The sequence below is a fragment of the Lactuca virosa genome, chromosome 7 (assembly GCF_052849685.1).
Source record: "Lactuca virosa cultivar CGN04683 chromosome 7, Lactuca_virosa_CGN04683_v6, whole genome shotgun sequence".
NCBI classification, from domain to species: domain Eukaryota; kingdom Viridiplantae; phylum Streptophyta; class Magnoliopsida; order Asterales; family Asteraceae; genus Lactuca; species Lactuca virosa.
Window position 1 is genome coordinate 3,604,794 of NC_136432.1, and position 17,504 is coordinate 3,622,297.

At 39.6% G+C, this 17,504-nt stretch overlaps 1 protein-coding gene across 5 annotated transcripts; it reads left to right on the plus strand.

Annotated features, from left to right (window-relative positions):
• The first annotated feature begins 12,984 nt into the window (after positions 1-12,984).
• LOC145124848 (putative glucose-6-phosphate 1-epimerase) lies at positions 12,985-17,276 on the plus strand. 5 transcript variants are annotated; one of them, XM_079060312.1, is made up of 10 exons: positions 13,208-13,372; positions 13,488-13,595; positions 14,710-15,005; positions 15,308-15,382; positions 15,489-15,545; positions 15,685-15,848; positions 16,238-16,372; positions 16,457-16,559; positions 16,641-16,740; positions 16,909-17,276. In XM_079060312.1, exons 3-10 carry the CDS (start codon positions 14,895-14,897, stop codon positions 17,094-17,096), a joined length of 933 nt encoding a protein of 310 aa, XP_078916438.1. In that variant the 5' UTR covers positions 13,208-13,372; positions 13,488-13,595; positions 14,710-14,894; the 3' UTR covers positions 17,097-17,276. The 5 variants fall into 5 exon arrangements, with proteins under 5 accessions (XP_078916440.1, XP_078916438.1, XP_078916437.1 ...); XM_079060311.1 differs by having other exon boundaries at positions 13,488-13,590; XM_079060314.1 differs by lacking the exons at positions 13,208-13,372; positions 13,488-13,595 and adding an exon at positions 12,985-13,133.
• The last annotated feature ends 228 nt before the right edge of the window (positions 17,277-17,504 follow it).

A 17,504-nucleotide genomic window follows, 5' to 3' on the forward strand; every position in this document is an offset into this window, starting at 1 on the left:
CTGACTTTGTGCATAATCATTAAGAGGATCAATGCATATAAGTTTAGAATCTAACAGATTTCAGTAAATGGCATGAATTTGGTATTCTTGCATTTGCAGTAAGGATTTGGGACTGTGAAAAGAGGATCATTGGAGTGATGTTCAATTGATCTATTTACAAAGTAAAGATCATAGACAAACATAGTATGCATACTTGGTGTATGGCATGACTAGTGTTTAGAAAACATAGTGTACATGCTTGGAGCATGGGACAACTAGTGTTTTAAATTCAAGTATAAAGTTGATAAAACCGAAACAATGAATAATCAGTAATCAGTATGGTGATAAATAAAAGTGTTTATTTATATTCATAGGGTTTGATACCATATTTGATTCATTTATTCTTGTGTTTCACTTTGCATGTTTTGACTTCCAGAATAACTAAGTCGCTCTTCCTAAATGATTAAGTTATTCAAACCATCCACAGTCGGTCATATGTTGGAAGTAGATATGAATCAAGACTGTCATGGGTTGGTTTGTAGAGGTCCAAGTTGGTGGACAAAGTGGTGCTACAACACTCATGAGTGCTCATAAGTTCTGAGTATTGGATTCAACCCGCGCTCATTTGAATCACTTCATGGATTTTATCACGAGTGATCATGAGACGATAATATCTTATATTCTTCAAACCTAGAGATATGAGTTGTTACTATGAGTTGGTTATACATTGATTGCACGAAAACGCATTGGTAACTCGATGTTATAAAACGTGCCTTTGTGTATGATTCAACAAGTAGTAGAACAAGCCATATGAGTCGAAGTTTATCCATTCCTTTTACCTTCGGGATAAAAGCGATATCTGTGGGCCCCTCGATGATTTAAAGATGATACATGTGAGTGCTTGGCCAAGCCAGGACTGATTTGATTTGTTCAATCAGTCAGTCATCATGAATCGGAAATCGGGAAACAACAAATGGACAGAGAGAATGATTGATAATCCATGTCTCAGTCCATTGGATATCTAGAATGGAGGAATATATGATCCCTTATCTAATGGACAAGTCATTGACAAAGGTCAGAGTTCATCGACAAGGTCAGAGTTCGACAGAAGCTTTTGAGAGCTACGATTGCTGATCGGTTCCTGAAGTCATACGCAATAATAGTTTTAGACTTATCCAAGTGGGAGACTGTTGGATTAATGTTTAAGTCCATAACTATAATTGGTAAGACTTGACCCGACCCGGCATGGTCCATTTGGGTTGCATGGCATCATGCATTTGGATAGACTATAATGAGAGAAATAACACTTAAGGTTGGTTAATATATTATAAGTTCTAATATATTAATAAGGTTATTTAATTAGTATTGATCAAGAATTAATTTGGAATTAATTAAGTGATCAAAAGGAGACTAATTAAATATATGGGTTGATTGTGTAAATCATTCATTCTTATATATGTGGGCTTGTGATCCAAGATTCCTTATGTTGGACTAAGTCCATGGGGTGACCCATGGATACTCCATGGAGGTTAAAATCCATGGAGCATAAGGAATGGGTAAAGTTATGAGTTACATGGTGTAACCCTAATAGCCACCATATAAAAGAATCCCATGGCTCAAGAAATCGTGCACTAATGTGTGAGTGTGAGGGCTAGACGATTTCAAGGAGTGTTCAAGTTTCTCTCAAGTTATTCCAAGTGTATTTGGTGTTGTGTGAACAATTTGAGGTGTCACACTTGGGGCACTAGGCACTCAAGCTTCATGAAGACATTCTACATCAAAGAGGTATGTATTTTATCTTGTTATATTTATTATTTTGTATGCTAGATTAGGATAATACCTTGGATGTTCATAATTGTATGTATAATAGAGAAAACATAGATCCAAGGTATTTAGGGTTGCATGTACACTTAGGAGTGTTAGAATGCTCATAACCCAACAGGGAAACCCTAATTTCGGGACTTAGCACCCTATTTAAGCATCTCATTCCCATTTCTAGGGCTTCATTTACAGCCCCCACTGTCCAGAGCGAAACCCTAGTGTCCTCCATGAAAGTGTGAGCTATTATTGTGTGTTCTTAAGTGATTTGAAGTCTAGAAGAAGAAGAAGGAGTTGGAAGAGCTAAGGAGTGATTGTAGATCCAGAAGGAGTCCCTCTTCCTCATCACTTTCTGGTAATCAAGCTCTTACCTTGATCTATGGTTTCTTAGATCTCTGCATGTCCCTTTTATGAGACTTTTGGGACCATTCCCAAGGCCAACCCGAGTATTGAGCCTTTGAGGACGAATAGAGACTAGATCGGAGTATCTTTGAACCTTAGGAGCTCTGAGGAAGAAGCTTTTCTCAGCTATGGTTTCCTTTCATGGCTTAGACCTCCATTATAGCTTGGATTTGGTGTTCTAGCCTCATAAACCCTTGCATGCACGTAAAGTCAGCAACTTTACGTGCAATGCTAGCATAAGGAGTCCAGATCTATTAGTTGGAAGTGTCGGAATAGGCTGAAAGAGACAGAATAGAGTTGTCACAAGGAGGACTCGGCGAGTCAGTTCATGGACTCGGCGAGTCGGGTCGCAAAACCCAAACCCTTCTGTTTATGAGTCGGATCAGTGAGTGGGGTTAGAGAATGACTCAGCCAGTCTGTGCCCGTGATGGTCATGAAGATCATGGTACTTGACGAGTTCAAGGAGGAACTCGGCGATTCCAAGGCAATCTCCTTAGCCGATGAAGATGGACTCGGCGAGTTGTAGAACAACTCGGCGAGTCGGTTGAAGATAGTCCCGAAGTGTTAGATGAAGGAGAACTCGTCGAGTTCTCGCTAGACTCGATGAGTGGAGTCGGGGTTGTTTGGGATTTGAGGAGCATGGACTCGGCGAGTTGGTAGAACAACTCGGCGAGTCGAGTCAACTGGAAGGTTGACTTTGACCAGGACCTTGACCAGAGTTGACTTAGTTGACCTCTGGAGGGCAGTTTAGGCTAAGTTCTTTTATTTGGTGTTGGTAGCTCGGTGAGCTAGGAGAGCAGCGCTTCAGAGAATAGTCGATTAGCAGCCAGAGGATTATCAGCAGAGTTCAGCAGTACAGGTGAGTTTCCTTCCGGTAGGAACGGGTCTACGGCCACAATGCCGGCCCGTTAGATAGCAGTAGTTTCGGACTTTGGTCCGATGCAGTAGTTCAGTATGTTTGATGTCTTTGTGATTCAGGCATTTTTATGTGTTAGTTAGTCCGGGCCTCGGTCTGATGCAACATGCAGTATATGTGTTTATGCTAGTAGTTATGATTATGTTATGTTATGTTCAGTTAGTCCGGATTTCGGTCCGATGCAGGGGGAAAGGCCCCAGTTAGTCCGGACTTCGGTCCGATGCAGGGGGCAAGGCCCCAGTTAGTCCGGACTTTGGTCCGATGCAGGGGGCAAGGCCCCAGTTAGTCCGGATTTCGGTCCGATGCAGGGAGCAAGGCCCCAGTTAGTCCGGGCTTCGGTCTGATGCAGTGGGCAAGGCCCAATATGTGCTTTGTATGTTATTGTATGGTATGTGGTAGTTTGGGGGAGCTCACTAAGCTTCGTGCTTACAGTTTTCAGTTTTGGTTTCAGGTATTTCCGGTAGCGGAGAGTAGAGCTCGGGATGATCGCATGGCACACACCATAGCTAGTCAGCCTGGGATGTTTTACTCTGATAAGAAGATTATGTTCTGAATTAACACTATGATTTTATGCTATGATTTATGTTATGACTTGACAATTGTGGTTTAAGTAATGATTTAAAACGAAATTTTCAGACTGTATTTTTGGGATGTTACAAGTTGGTATCGGAGCCTTGGTTTGAGGGATTCGGGCACACTCCCGAGTGTGTCTGAACTCAAACTAAGGAAGTGGTATAAAGTTTTCAAAAGAAAAGAGTTTTAGAAAAGCAAAAAGAAACTTAAAAAGGAAAAGAGTTTTAGAAAAGCAAAAAGAATTTTTAGAAAGAAAAGAGCTCTGAAAAGAGAAAAAGGGTGTGGTGCATGCAATCAGCCGAGCTCAAGTAAGTACTCCCAAATTACCCATACAAGTTTATATTATGATTATCAGTTTCAGTTTCAGTAGAACAGCATGCTAGAATAGGACTAAGGATCTAGGAGGACGCCTTATGTGCCTATTATATGTGTTTCAGCTTTATGAGAATTGCATGCTAGTATTGAGTAGACAGCAGTAGGATAGCATGTTTAGGTTATGCCTGATAGTATGAGCTTAGCATTGTATGCTAGTACAGTTTCTTGTTATGAGGATAGAATTGCTTGAGTAGTTTCCTGTGTCTGAATGCTGCTTGCTTTGTGCTTTGTGGGACTCTGAGTGATGGGAGTTAGCCATTAGGTGAATACATCACGTCACATGTGATCAGGGTTGAATAATCTCAGAGTGCTGGATTTGGCCCTATTGCGCAGCTCTCGTTTGAGTCTAACCGTTGTAGGGACGAGTCTTTTACTCGAAGGATTATCTGAGCCTCGTCACATGTGATGGTATTCAGGTGATGACTAATTGGCATTACAAGGAGGCCTTCAGCAGCTGAGGACTGGTTTGGGTAGAGTCAGAGATTTGCCTAGGGCAAGCCTAGGATGAGAGTAGCAGGTATCAGTAGCAGTAGAAGGGGCTTGGTTGAGTTAAGGTAACTCTTAAGGAAAGTACGGATAGATGTGGAAGGTAGTATGGGCCCGTACTACTGAAAGCAGAGGATCCGTACTCGATTCAAGAGGGGCCAAGACGAAACCAGGGAAACTGTAGAGTGTGTGTGAGATCCCTCAGCAGCAATGAGAATTCTGACAGTTATTGCGATATGTTTTCAGCATGGTGACGTTGCGCGAGATACCAGTTGGCAGTTCAGGTGCCGAGGAGGGATCTGGCTCAGGCTCTAGAGCCGGACAGCTTGATGATCAGATGAGAGATGTCATTTCCGCAGAGATTATGCGCAACATCATTGATCAGACTCCTGTGATATTCGGTTCGGTTAGGGAGGCCATCGTGGAGCTTTTGGATGGTCGTCTTGAGGCCTTTAGGGCCGGGATAGTTTCAGGGCAGTTTGGGGCTTGTCTAGAGCCCGAATCTTATGGATCCCAGGGATCCATCAGGGAGGGGGATCCCATTTTTAGCTCTTGCCATCAGGGGTCGGGAGTGAGTGGGGCACCCTGTCCCCAGGAGAGTTATCTGCGTGATTGGGTTGCTGCGGAGGTATCACGAGTCGTTCGCGAGGAGCTACCCGACATCGTCGAGAGGGTCACTGATAGGTTGACCGAGAAGCTCCAGGATCATACAGCGGTTGTTCAAACGATCGATAGGGTAACACAGGAGCGAGAGATTGACCGGGAGTCAGAAAGGAAGAGGAAACCGGATGAGGTTCAGTGGCCCACAGGTTCGGGTAAAAGAACCAAAGGGCCGAGTTCGAGATCGAGAGACTTCCAGGGCCGCAGCCGATACGGTAAGTGTGGCAGGACGCACGGGGGTGCGTGTAGGAGTAGTAGAGGTGGTGATCCTGGCTGTTTCAAGTGCGGCCGGACTGGGCATTTTAGCAGAGATTGTACTGATGGTTTTGAGCATTCTAACACTCCTATGGTGTACATGCAACCCTAGAAACCTTGGATCTATGTTTGACTAAGATACATGCAAATAATTATTTTTCCAAGGTTCTTATCCTAACTAGCATGGCATGGGATACTTGAATCAAATAAAACTAGTAGAATTACTTACCTTGTAGTAGTAGTTGATTGCTTGGAGTTTGAGAGCCTAGCACCAATAATGTGGATGCCTCAAATGGAAGTCACAAATCACCACAAACTTGGAAACTTGAGAGAATAGTCACAAACTTCTTGAAATCGGCCCTCTTGGTTTACACACATCAACTAGTGTCATTTCAAGAACCAAAGCCTCCTTTATATAGTGTGGTGGATTTGGGTTACATCCATGTAAACCCTAATACCCATGTCTTTTCATTTCCATGAGATCCATGGGTTAAAGCTTCATGGAGTATCCATGGACTTTCCATGCAAGCCTAGCCCATTCCAAATAAGCATTAGCCCACACTATATAAATACAAGAGCCCATATTTAATTAGTCATACTTTTGATCTCTAAATTAATTCTAAATTAATTATAGATCAATACTAATTAAATAATATGATTTTATATTAATATATTAGGATTTATAATATATTAATAAATCACCTAGGATCCCAACTTCACCGAACTGCCCCACTAAGCTCACTAGAGCATATCCTAGGCTTTCCTAGGTTCCCAACCTCACCCCGCCATCAGCTGCTGAGGAACTCCCCATGATGCCAATCATCCACCTCCTGGATATCGTCATATCCGCTTAGTAGTTGACTCCCATCATTCAAGAGTTCCACAAAGCACAAAGCAAGCAGCATTCGTGCAGTAGCACTCCGATCCACAGAACCATCATAGAACTTTTCGTCCACATGTCGCGACTTGCGCTGTCCACATCCATCCATCCTCACTGACGGCTGCCTTATGCATGCAAATTATACACAGAACAGGATCTAATAGACTGTCGAATAATCGACTCTACCCTAGGACCACAACCAGACGAGGAATAGGAAATAAGGCCGAATCAATTATTCTAAGGCTATAAGATCCTAACCGTATATAATTTTCAAAACATACACATTGCAGTTACAATTACCAATTATCATTCTCATTCCAGCATGACATCCAATATCCTCATGGCTACAAGCACCACATATCAGGCCAACCTATTGCTGACTACTCAGTACTAGCATGCAAATCTAAAAGCTCATACAGCATATAAAGGCATCTCTCCTAGCCCTAACTAGCATGCGATATCCAGATTCATAATCAAATCATAACAAATAACAGATGTGGGTATTCTGGGGAAACTTACTTGAGCTCGGCTGATTGCATGCACCACACCCTTTCGTTTCTTAGAAAACTTTTCCTTGAAAACATTTTTCCTTTAAAACCTTACAGATCCTCAGTTTGAGTTCAGACACACCCGAAAGTGTGTCTGAATCCCTCAAACCAAGGCTCTGATACCAACTTGTAACGACCCAAAAATCAGGGGTAAAAATTTCATTTTTAATATAACCTAAAAATAGATATCATTTATTCCAAACATTTCAAATCATCATTAAGTAAAACATTTATCAGAGTTCATCCCAAAATCATTCATTGCGGAAATCATAGGTGTGTGCACTGCGATCAATCCGAGCCCTTCCTTTCCAAAACGATGATACCTGAAACAATAAACAACAACCTGTAAGCACGAAGCTTAGTGAGTTTCCCAGAGCATACCATACACACAATCCACATAACACATATCCTGTTAGCTATAAAAGCTACCTGTATCACATAAGCCATGCATACATAAAACCTAGGAAAGCCATGGGCTACCCCACATGGTCTTACTTCCAATGTCATGGGCTACCCCACATGGTCTTTACCTAGGACTGCCATGGGCTACCCCACATGGTCTTACATCCAATTCCATGGGCTACCCCCCCCCCCACATGGTCCTTACCTAGGACTGCCATGGGCTACCCCACATGGTCTTACATCCAATGCCATGGGCTCCCCCCGAGGTCTTCCATGCAAGTATCACAAAGATAACTAGCATAAAACGTATCATATAATCACTAGCATATCACTTAGCATAAAGCTAACTACCATACCACATATCTCTACTACAGCTAGTGTACCACATAACGTAAAATGGGCCGGCCTTGGTGCCTTAGACCCATTGGTATGGTGAGCAGACTCACCTCGAATGCAGAAGCTTCCTGAAGAAATCCTTAGCTGCTGCCCCGCCAGCTTCCCGAGCTGCCACTACCAATCAATATACCCAAGTTAACAATTGGGCCCCATACCATAATCATTAATCCACACATGGGGTAGAATGACCATTTTACCCCTGGCCCAATATGACCCACAACTAAGGTCCGAACCCAAAACAAAAGCACAACATTATAATGTCCATAAAACCGTCAATGGCCCAATTTTCCAAATTGGGCCCAAACCTTTCTAATGGACCTTATACTAAAGCTCAATATTCTCCTTAGTCAATAATACTTACCAAATTGGCCCACGAAGGCCCACAACAACCTATTCCAAGAATTGGCCCAAATCGAGGCCCACAAATGTGAAGTCCATTTCTATATTGGGCCACAAGGCCCAATAGGCCCAACTATTCCATTATTGGCCCAAAGATGCATACAGGCCCAACTATCAACAAATCCAGCCCCAAAACCATTAGGGCCCGAAGGTCCGAAGTCCTCAAAGGCCCAAGTCCTCCTGAGAGCGTACGCCCAGCGTACCTCTTCTGTACGCTTAGCGTACTGAGCAAATGGATTGTACGCGCAGCGTACTACGTAGTACGCCCAGCGTACAAGTAGCTCATGCACAACATCCATTAAGTGCTTAATACTTGATCCAACAAGTCCAAATTACAGATCTGAGCTATACTTAACATCTAAACCCATAAAGTCACTGACTTGGTGACTTTGCATGCCCCAAACAAACCCAAACTCCAAAAATGGCATTATACTTCCATAAAAGTGACCCTAACTCAAGCATGAACCCATTAAGATCATCAAGATGGCAACTTTCTGCCTTAGGGACTCAAATAGCATCAAGGGTGGCAACCCCAAGCCCAAAAACGGATTTGGAACCATAAAGCCCCATTCTTGGGACCAAAAAGATCCAAAAACTCAACATAATAGATCTAAGCATTCAATGGTCTAAGTTCAGAGATTTATACCTTCATTAAGCTGAGAATGAGTCCTAAAAGCCAGATCCATAAGCTCCTCCTTGATTCCCATCCTTGCATCAAACTCCAACTTCTTGGAAATGGGTTAAACACCCCAAAAATGGACTCCATAAGCTCAAAATGCCACCATGGATGATATATGTCGATTTCTAATGTTTAGAGGGGTGGAGGCTGAAGATGTTAGGGTTTGGTTATGAGATAAGGGGTTTAAATAGGGTCCAAGACCCTAAAATAGGGTTCTGATCTGACGGGATTACGCCCAGCGTAATTATGGTACGCCCAACGTACTCCAGAGAAGCTTCGCGACCACTCCTGGTCATTACGCCCAGCGTAACCCAAGGTACGCCCAGCGTACTCCCTTTTTCCCTAGTACACCCAGCGTACTCCTTGTGTACGCCCAGCGTACTCGGCTAAGCCTGAAACTACTAAACTTCCGAAAGCCATAACTTCTTCGTTATAAATCCGTTTTCAACGATCCTTATATCCACGGAAAGGTAACGAGAAGCTCTACACATCTATCAAATCATATATCACTTTAGACCTTCCGAACAAAAATCCATTATCCACAAAAGCCCGAACTGACACATCACCGAAATACCCCTAAGCTTCAAAACACAACCCGAACACCCGAAACACTTCTAATACATCACCCGCACCCAAATGGACCTAGATCTTACCTTATCTAGAGCCATACTCCTTATGAAGACCAACCTTCGGCCCACAGCCTCAGACTAGAAGTCAATTCGGAACAGAGCGTTACACAAGCAGTTCTGGGGTGCTGACCTACCCGTGTCAAGCAGTTATGGGGTGCTGACCTACCCATGTCAAGCAGTTATGGGGTGCTGACCTACCTATGTCAAGCAGTTATGGGGTGCTGACCTTCCCATGTCAAGCAATTATGGGGTGTTGACCTACCCATGTCAAGCAGTTCTAGGGTGCTGACCTACCCTCCGGTTTGTCCCAGCCGGCTACGGGGACTATTTCACCCCCTACTACTACCACACGAAACATAGCATAAACATATTGTCAGGCATATCTGGGGTTCCGACCTATCCTTTGGTCTTAACGACCGAACTCGGGGACTACTCCCCTCCTACTACCACTAACACATACAACATATCATGCTAGCACATAAACACATCAGGTAGTAGCAAACCTAGATAATTATCACAAAGACAATCATCTATCAACAGCTCCTACTAGTGGGCCGACATTGTGGCCGTAGACCCACCACTACTCGAAGGTAACTCACCTCAATGTCGTGCAGTCTGAACTGTCCTCGATGCCGGGATCAACTCTGCTCAACTCCTACACATAACACCCTTACTTAATTTACCATTACATACTCTTAACCCTTACAAGGGTTACTCAGGTCAAAGCCAAAGTCAAGGTCAACACCTTGGTCAAAGTCAACACCGGGTCAAAGCCAACGTCTGGTTGACTCGACTCGCCGAGTTGATCCAACAACTCGCTGAGTCCCCAAATCCTTAAAACACTAAAACCTCGATCTTACTCGCCAAGTATTGCACACACTCGTCGAGTTCTCCTTCATACAAAGTCGGGACCTTCTTCATCTGACTCGCCGAGTTCATCCTTGAACTCGTCGAGTCCTCCTTCATGCAAGAAGGAACATTTAGCCCTAGACTCGCCGAGTTCCTTATGAACTCGTCGAGTACATCTTCATATAGTTGGGACTTGCCTTGAACTCGCCGAGTTCTGCTCTTGAACTCACCGAGTTCCATGATTTCCAAGTCCAGATTCACATCTATCTTGTTGAGTCCTCTTCTAGACTCAACCAGTTCGATCAAAGCAGAAAAGGGGTTAGGAAACCATACACTGACTCGTCGAGTCCCATGAACGACTCGCCGAGTCCCCCAAAGTCCATGTCCATACAGTTGATTTCAGTCGGGTTTAGCACATACAAAACATAGATCTAGCCTCCTAGGGTCCATAATACACGTAAAGTTACAAACTTGACGTTCATGCATGGGGTTTTTTGCTCAAAAGGCTCTAAAATGGGGTTTATATGATGCATGGGACTCCCATGGCCATAAAGTTGGCACCTTTATGCCATGGGAACCCCCAATGGTTCCAGATCTGAAGTAATACCCCTCTATAACCACAAAATCCCGAGAATGGCACTTCTAAGGCTTAAAAAATGTAGAAATGAACCCTAACTAGAGATCTAAGAGACAGATGGTCAAGGTTTCAGCTTTATACCTCAAGTGAGTTGGAAATGTGCCAAAACCTCTGGATCTTCTTGCCTCCTCTTGATCTCTCAAGCTTCCTTCTTCTTCTCTAACTTCAAATACACACAAAAGGCACCAAGAAGCTCAAGAACACTCAATAATTGATTAGGGTTTCAAGTTAGGGCTTTTCTTGACTGGGAGGGACGATGGAGGCTGGGTTGGGACAAGTTAAGGCGTTTAAATAGGGTGCAAACCCTAAATATTAGGGTTTCATCCAGACAGTCCTACTCGCCGAGTCGGGCTCTCCGACTCGTCGAGTAGGTTACTTAAACCCGCGTCCAAGAGTCTAGTTTACTCGACGAGTTGGGCCTCCAACTCGTCGAGTCCCAGTGTAAAATGCAATTACTTTTATTTAAAATACGTATCGGGATCCGGGCGTTACAATATTTGCTCACATCAGTTGGATTTTTTTTCTTATACCTATGCAACCTTATAGTGGTTTTCAATGGCCAACATTAGGATGCTAATACAAGGAATTAAAAGCGAGGGAAGTTTGATTTATTTTAGATTTTTTACAAAAATAAAAAATAAAATAAAAAAAAAATAAAAAAAAAAATCAGTTCATAGTAACTTATTTGGTTTCCTGTATTCAGCTCACTCATTTCCAACAAAGTTTAATAATTTGAGTTCATTTTAGTCAAAATGACATTTCTGATATTTCCTTCTTAAAAATGATTACATGCATTCAACAATGTACTTAAAGTTTCCTATCATTTCCTACTTAAAATTTATTTATGTTTGTTTTAGGATTATTAATCGGGTGAATACCACATAATGAAGGGTTAGTTGACTTTTAAAAATTTAATGATTATATTCGTAGAAAAATTGGACGACAATTGCCTTGTTTCAAATCTAATAATCTGTTAAATAGGTTGTGTATCTCAACATATTTATTGCAGGGCAGGTCTGTAAATTTTAAAAACGGCATAACGGTTATGAAATTCCGTTCGATTTTAATAATTTAAAGGTTTGTTACTATTTTCATTCTTTGAATGTTGATTGGTTTTGTGTTTTTTATTTGATTAGTTGTGATTTCTCTCTATTTTATTCACTTTCAAACCATCAGCAACAACAGTTAAACTCTCTACTGGTGGATTTCTGGGAATCATGAACAGATGACGCCGGAATTATGAACATGTCTCAATTCATGTGGAAACCTAAAGATGCAACAACTCTTGTTCGACAACAACTATGAGAGTGCAAAACTGCTGAAGACCATGCACAAGATGCAAAAGAAATATGAAGCCCTTATTCAAAATCTCAAAAAAAGGTCAAAAACCTCCCCGACGACAAACATCCCTACTTCTAATACGTTTCTATGTTTAATGCATTTTGGTATAAACAATTAAACTAACTTGCCTTTCTAAATATAATGTTGTGCTTCCTATGTAACTCGTATGAACACCCATTCTATATATGTAATATGTTTTCATAAATATTATAATATGTTCTATCGTTTGCTACAGCTTCAAATAAGGAAAAAAAAACACAGCGCCAAAGACGCAACTAATTCTCCTCTAGTTATAATAAATGAATGTAAGTGCCCGTTCATGGCAAACACACCAAAACCAACAAGGACACACCCTATTCACAACAAGTTTCATTGCCATCATTCCTTTATTCGATCCATTTTATAAATACAAATATATCGGATTTATTTTAATAAATCACATGTATAAGATCTATAATTGGTTATAAAAAATGGGTATACATCCATTGTATTAGCATTTCGTAAGCAATTTTATGATTGTTAGACAAATATCATCATAAATGATTGAAAACCGAATTCCGTTTTGTGAGAATGAAGTTCTCCCACTATTCGCTTAAAAGACATGAGGGGTCTAAATGTATTTACGCAGTAGAAGAAGGGTTCAAAGTGATAATATTGACTATCTATTCTCATCTTGGCCCATTTGCCATCCCTAGTTCTACTCCTACCATCGTCTTGATCCAATTTCATTCATCAAGTTGAATCCTTTTTGTCCCCTCCGACAATTTAAATTAAAAAATAATTGAATAAATCTCTGAATTCCTCAATTTCTTGTAGCTTTTTCAAATCTTGACCGTTTGTACAATCTACATGTACTTCACGTATCTTCCACGTCCTTCCCCTCCTCCGAAGCAGATAAAAATTTCTAAGGTACCCCTTCATTTATTTCCCCTTAATTTATGCTTAAATTAATTTATTTTATTATGTTCATGCACATGTTTTCACAATCTTGCCTCTTACCCCATGTTTCTTTATTCTGTTTTTGCCCAGTATTTTAAAAACTGAAAACAAAACCCCCAAACTTTATTTAAAGTTCCTGAATTCTCATCATATTTCTCTCTTTCAAGCGGTTTACGCATCTCAAACCATCAATGTATATGAAATTTTTTGTAAGTTGATTCAGTTTGTTCGTGTATTGTGTTCTTTATCTACTGTTTCTTGTTTCCTTAAGTGGGTGTCGTTTATATTTGACGATTTCCTTGCTTGTTGTGGTTATTATTACAGATATAGTTTGTTACTGTTGCAGAAGGTCTGCCTGTGAGGTTTTGGATCCAATTTGTGGAATTGGGTTCATTTTTTGTTTTGGAAGTTTGATTATCCTCATTTGGTAATGTGCGATGCAAACTGTTTCAAACTTGTGTTCTTGCTCTTGCTTTCTTGAAATTGGGGAAAAAGTTGGGATTGGGGGAGTGTGAATTTGATTGAGGGAAACCCTAATCACTTTGTAATCAAAGTTTTTGTTTTTGAATTTAATTTTGAGATTTTGATTTGGATTTCAATTTAAGGATGCGGGTTTTTGTTCATTGTTGGTTGGAATTATTTCTAGGAAATTTTCCATGGAAATGTTGAGTAAATTCTCCCCAGTTTTTTTAAAAAAATGTCCAATTTAGAATCTTTTTTGGGTCTGATTATTTACAAACCATAATCGAGTATTGTCCAATAAAATTTCACCAACAGGCTGGTGGCAAAAAGTTTCACCCCTTGTTTGTAGTTTACGGGCTATTTCAAAAAAGTTTACAATCTCTTTTATATTTCAAATCAAAAAGTTCAACACAAATTCAAACTTGATATTCTTCAAATACCTTTTTGATAAAAGATTGGATGAAGAGTCGTTTTGTTGAAGGATGAAATTGCTAAAAAAAGTTGTTCTATATTCGTCTAAAATGTAAATCGAAACTTTTAGGGATGAAAGGAGTTATCTAGTTAAGTTCATGTGTTTTGCTAGTTTTATGCTTCATTTGATTCGTTTTTACTTGAAAAATTCGTTGTTTTTTTTTTTTTTGTGTCAAATTTAAGATAGGAGTTTATGCATCAAATAAGAAATTAGTTGGATTTTTTTGCTAATTGTTATATGATGAAGTGTAAAATAATTAAACAATTATGGTTAGATTCCTTCTAAACTTTAAAGTTGACTCTTCACGTGAGATAGAGTACTTTTAAGTATACACGTTTGACAAATATGTTGGGTATTTATTTTGGTTGAACTTCAGGTACTAGATCATGCATCTATCAATATCTTAGCTTATATTAACCAAGGTAAAGTTATCAAAGAAAAAAAAAAAAAAAAAAAAAAGTCTTGAAACCATGACGTGTAATTATGTTTAGGACATGTGTTTTTTACTTGTTTGAAAATTTTCGTTTGAATCTTTTTGGGGTTGAATATTTGGTAAGGATTCTAAACTCTTGTATCAAAATCTTGACTTTTGTCCATCTTATCCTTTGCTAGGTGGCGTGAATAAAAGCATCAGTTTTCAAAGATTGTAATTCAAGGGGGTTTCATGTTGAATCCCATTTTCAAGAAGTGTCTTAATGGAATATTTTGAGGGTCTGATTTGGAAAATATCGGAATAAGTAATTGCTGATTTAAAAGATTTTAATTAGCCATTAATTTTTGCAAGAGAGGTAAGAAAAATGGGGCACTCTGCAGCGGTTTGGGATTCCAGGTTGGCCCTCGAAAGGACAAAAGACTGGAATGGAATCGAGCAAATCGTGCTTCGGAATCCACAAGGAGCTTCAGCTAGAGTTAGTTACTATTTTATCTTCCATAAATTTTGATTTCTTTATTATAACATCCTCCTTTCATTTCTTCCTATTATAGCAATTTTCACTGCTATAATATTAATTGGATAGATTCTTCAAAGTATAATGTCCTAATAAGAAGTTTTTTGAAAGTCTAATGCTATAATTAGGTAAATAGTTCATAATAAAATGCCTAGATAAGAACATGAAATAGAAAATACAATCTTGTAACAAAAAGAAAAGAAAATAAACAAATAAATGAAAGTAGGTTGCTAATTCATGTCTGTATTTGCATATTTTCATAGGTTAGCTTGCATGGAGGTCAGGTGATTTCATGGCGAAATGAACGAGGTGAAGAACTTTTGTTTACAAGTAGCAAGGTGTGGCCTTTCTTCCCCTTAATTTTCATTTTCTTGTAATTAGTTTTGGGGTTTTTTTTGTGAAACTGATGATGATATATTAGTCTTTACTCTTTAACAATTTTAGGCAATCTTTAAGCCACCAAAGGCAATGCGAGGAGGCATTCCGATTTGTTTTCCTCAGGTATGTTGATAATTTTCGTGCATTATAAATTTATAACCATATGAACAATGGACAAATCAAAGTTGACTTATTCGTTTATTTGTACCTTTTGACATATATATATATATATATATATATATATATATATATATATATATAGTTTGGTAATTGTGATTCACTTGAGCAACATGGATTTGCAAGAAACAAACTTTGGACGGTTGATGATGATCCTCCGCCACTTCCCGCCAACGATTCCCATGGCAAATCTTTTGTCGATTTGCTACTCAAACCGTCCGAAGAAGATCTCAAATTTTGGCCACACAGGTTATTTTTGTAATTTCACCTATTACCAATAAACTATACCGTACCCTATTTCAACCATTTTTTACACAGAGTTTACGTATCTTTTCGTTTTATCCCATTAAGTCCTATACGGGTAAAGTGTCTGAATGGGTAATGATGTGTCATGTGTGTATGGATAAAGTGTTGTATACGCAAGAGTTGTTTCTTTTCAAGACCGAATAAACGGGACTAAATGACCATTTTACCCTTCACATTCCAAAAAAGAAATTCACAATATTAATCAATTTTGACGTGAGAGGCAAAAAGGGCAAATAGGAAAAGGATTAGTGTCTTAGTACATTAAGCCATATTTTTTGGCTTAACCCATTAAGTACTTAAGCTGATAAAATATTAATCCCCTTTTTCTGCAGCTTTGAGTTTCGTCTTAGAGTTGGCCTGGGGATGGATGGGAATTTATCGTTAACATCTCGTATTAGGAACGTGAATGGGAAGCCTTTCAGTTTCTCGTTTGCTTACCACTCGTATCTCTCTGTTTCTGACATCAGGTATGTTTTTCTTTTTGGAATTTAATTTTATGAAATCTTGTGTTTTTTATTACTGAAAGCTCACGCTGTTGATTCATTTCATAGTGAAGTGAGGATCGAAGGGCTAGAAACAATGGACTACTTTGACAACCTTTTTAAAAGAGAACGATTTACAGAACAAGGAGATGCTATTACTTTTGAATCCGAGGTAAATCTATCTTTATACTTTCCTAATTCTCAAATCATACATTTTTAATCATGTTTATTTTTTAATGTAACATTGTTTCAGATTGATCGTGTTTATCTTAGTTCTCCAAATTGTGTTGCTGTACTTGATCATGAAAGGAAGCGAACGTATGTGTTGAGGAAGGAAGGGCTACCGGATGTGGGTAAGTTGTTTTTTGTATACTTTTCTTGACTTTTGAGGTCAAACCGACTAATTTTCCAAATAACCAAAGAATCAACGTGAAGTTGAATATGAAACTTTGTTTGTTTGACCTAAAAAAGTCAAATGAAGTAATCTGACATTAAATTGTTGATGTATTTTTCTTGTTTAGTGGTGTGGAATCCATGGGAAAAGAAATCAAAAGCAATGACGGATTTAGGAGACGATGAGTACAAGCAAATGCTATGTGTGGATGGTGCAGCGATAGAAAAGCCGATTACATTGAAGCCTGGAGAAGAATGGACGGGTCGTTTGGAAATTACGGTTGTGCCATCGAGTTTTTGCAGCGAGGATCTCTGATTTTCAGTTGAGGTGCCTCCGCATAAAGATATGATAAAATCTTTTATTTCGGGTTTCTTCTTTTCTTATATGCAAGTAGATTTTAGGTGTTGTTTTATTTAGTGTTTAAGCATATCGTGTAATGTAATATGTGTTGAGGATAATGACATACTATAATCACATCCAAATGTGTTATCTTAACTGGTGTTCTTAGAAGATTTGCAAGTTTAAGTCCGTGTGGCACTAACTATCAACAGTCATATGATTGAGTCAGCTTTTAAGCAGCTAGAAAGCTCGTGATTGAGATACATCAAGAGTATGAATAGGTTGGTGCTATTTCACTCTTTTAAGCAAACTTCTTCATCCTTTGTAAACTAGCTTTTACTTGTGATCCTTAGATTTGGCACAGAGATCCTAGCTGATAGATAA

What these genes read in the sequence shown, in the direction of transcription:
- LOC145124848 (XM_079060314.1), top strand. Translation starts at nt 14,895, where the DNA reads ATGGGGCACTCTGCAGCGGTTTGGGATTCCAGGTTGGCCCTCGAAAGG. An exon ending in CACAAGGAGCTTCAGCTAGA is followed by an intron (nt 15,006 to 15,307) that starts GTTAGTTACTAT and finishes ATATTTTCATAG; the next exon opens with GTTAGCTTGCATGGAGGTCA. An exon ending in CTCAAATTTTGGCCACACAG is followed by an intron (nt 15,849 to 16,237) that starts GTTATTTTTGTA and finishes CTTTTTCTGCAG; the next exon opens with CTTTGAGTTTCGTCTTAGAG.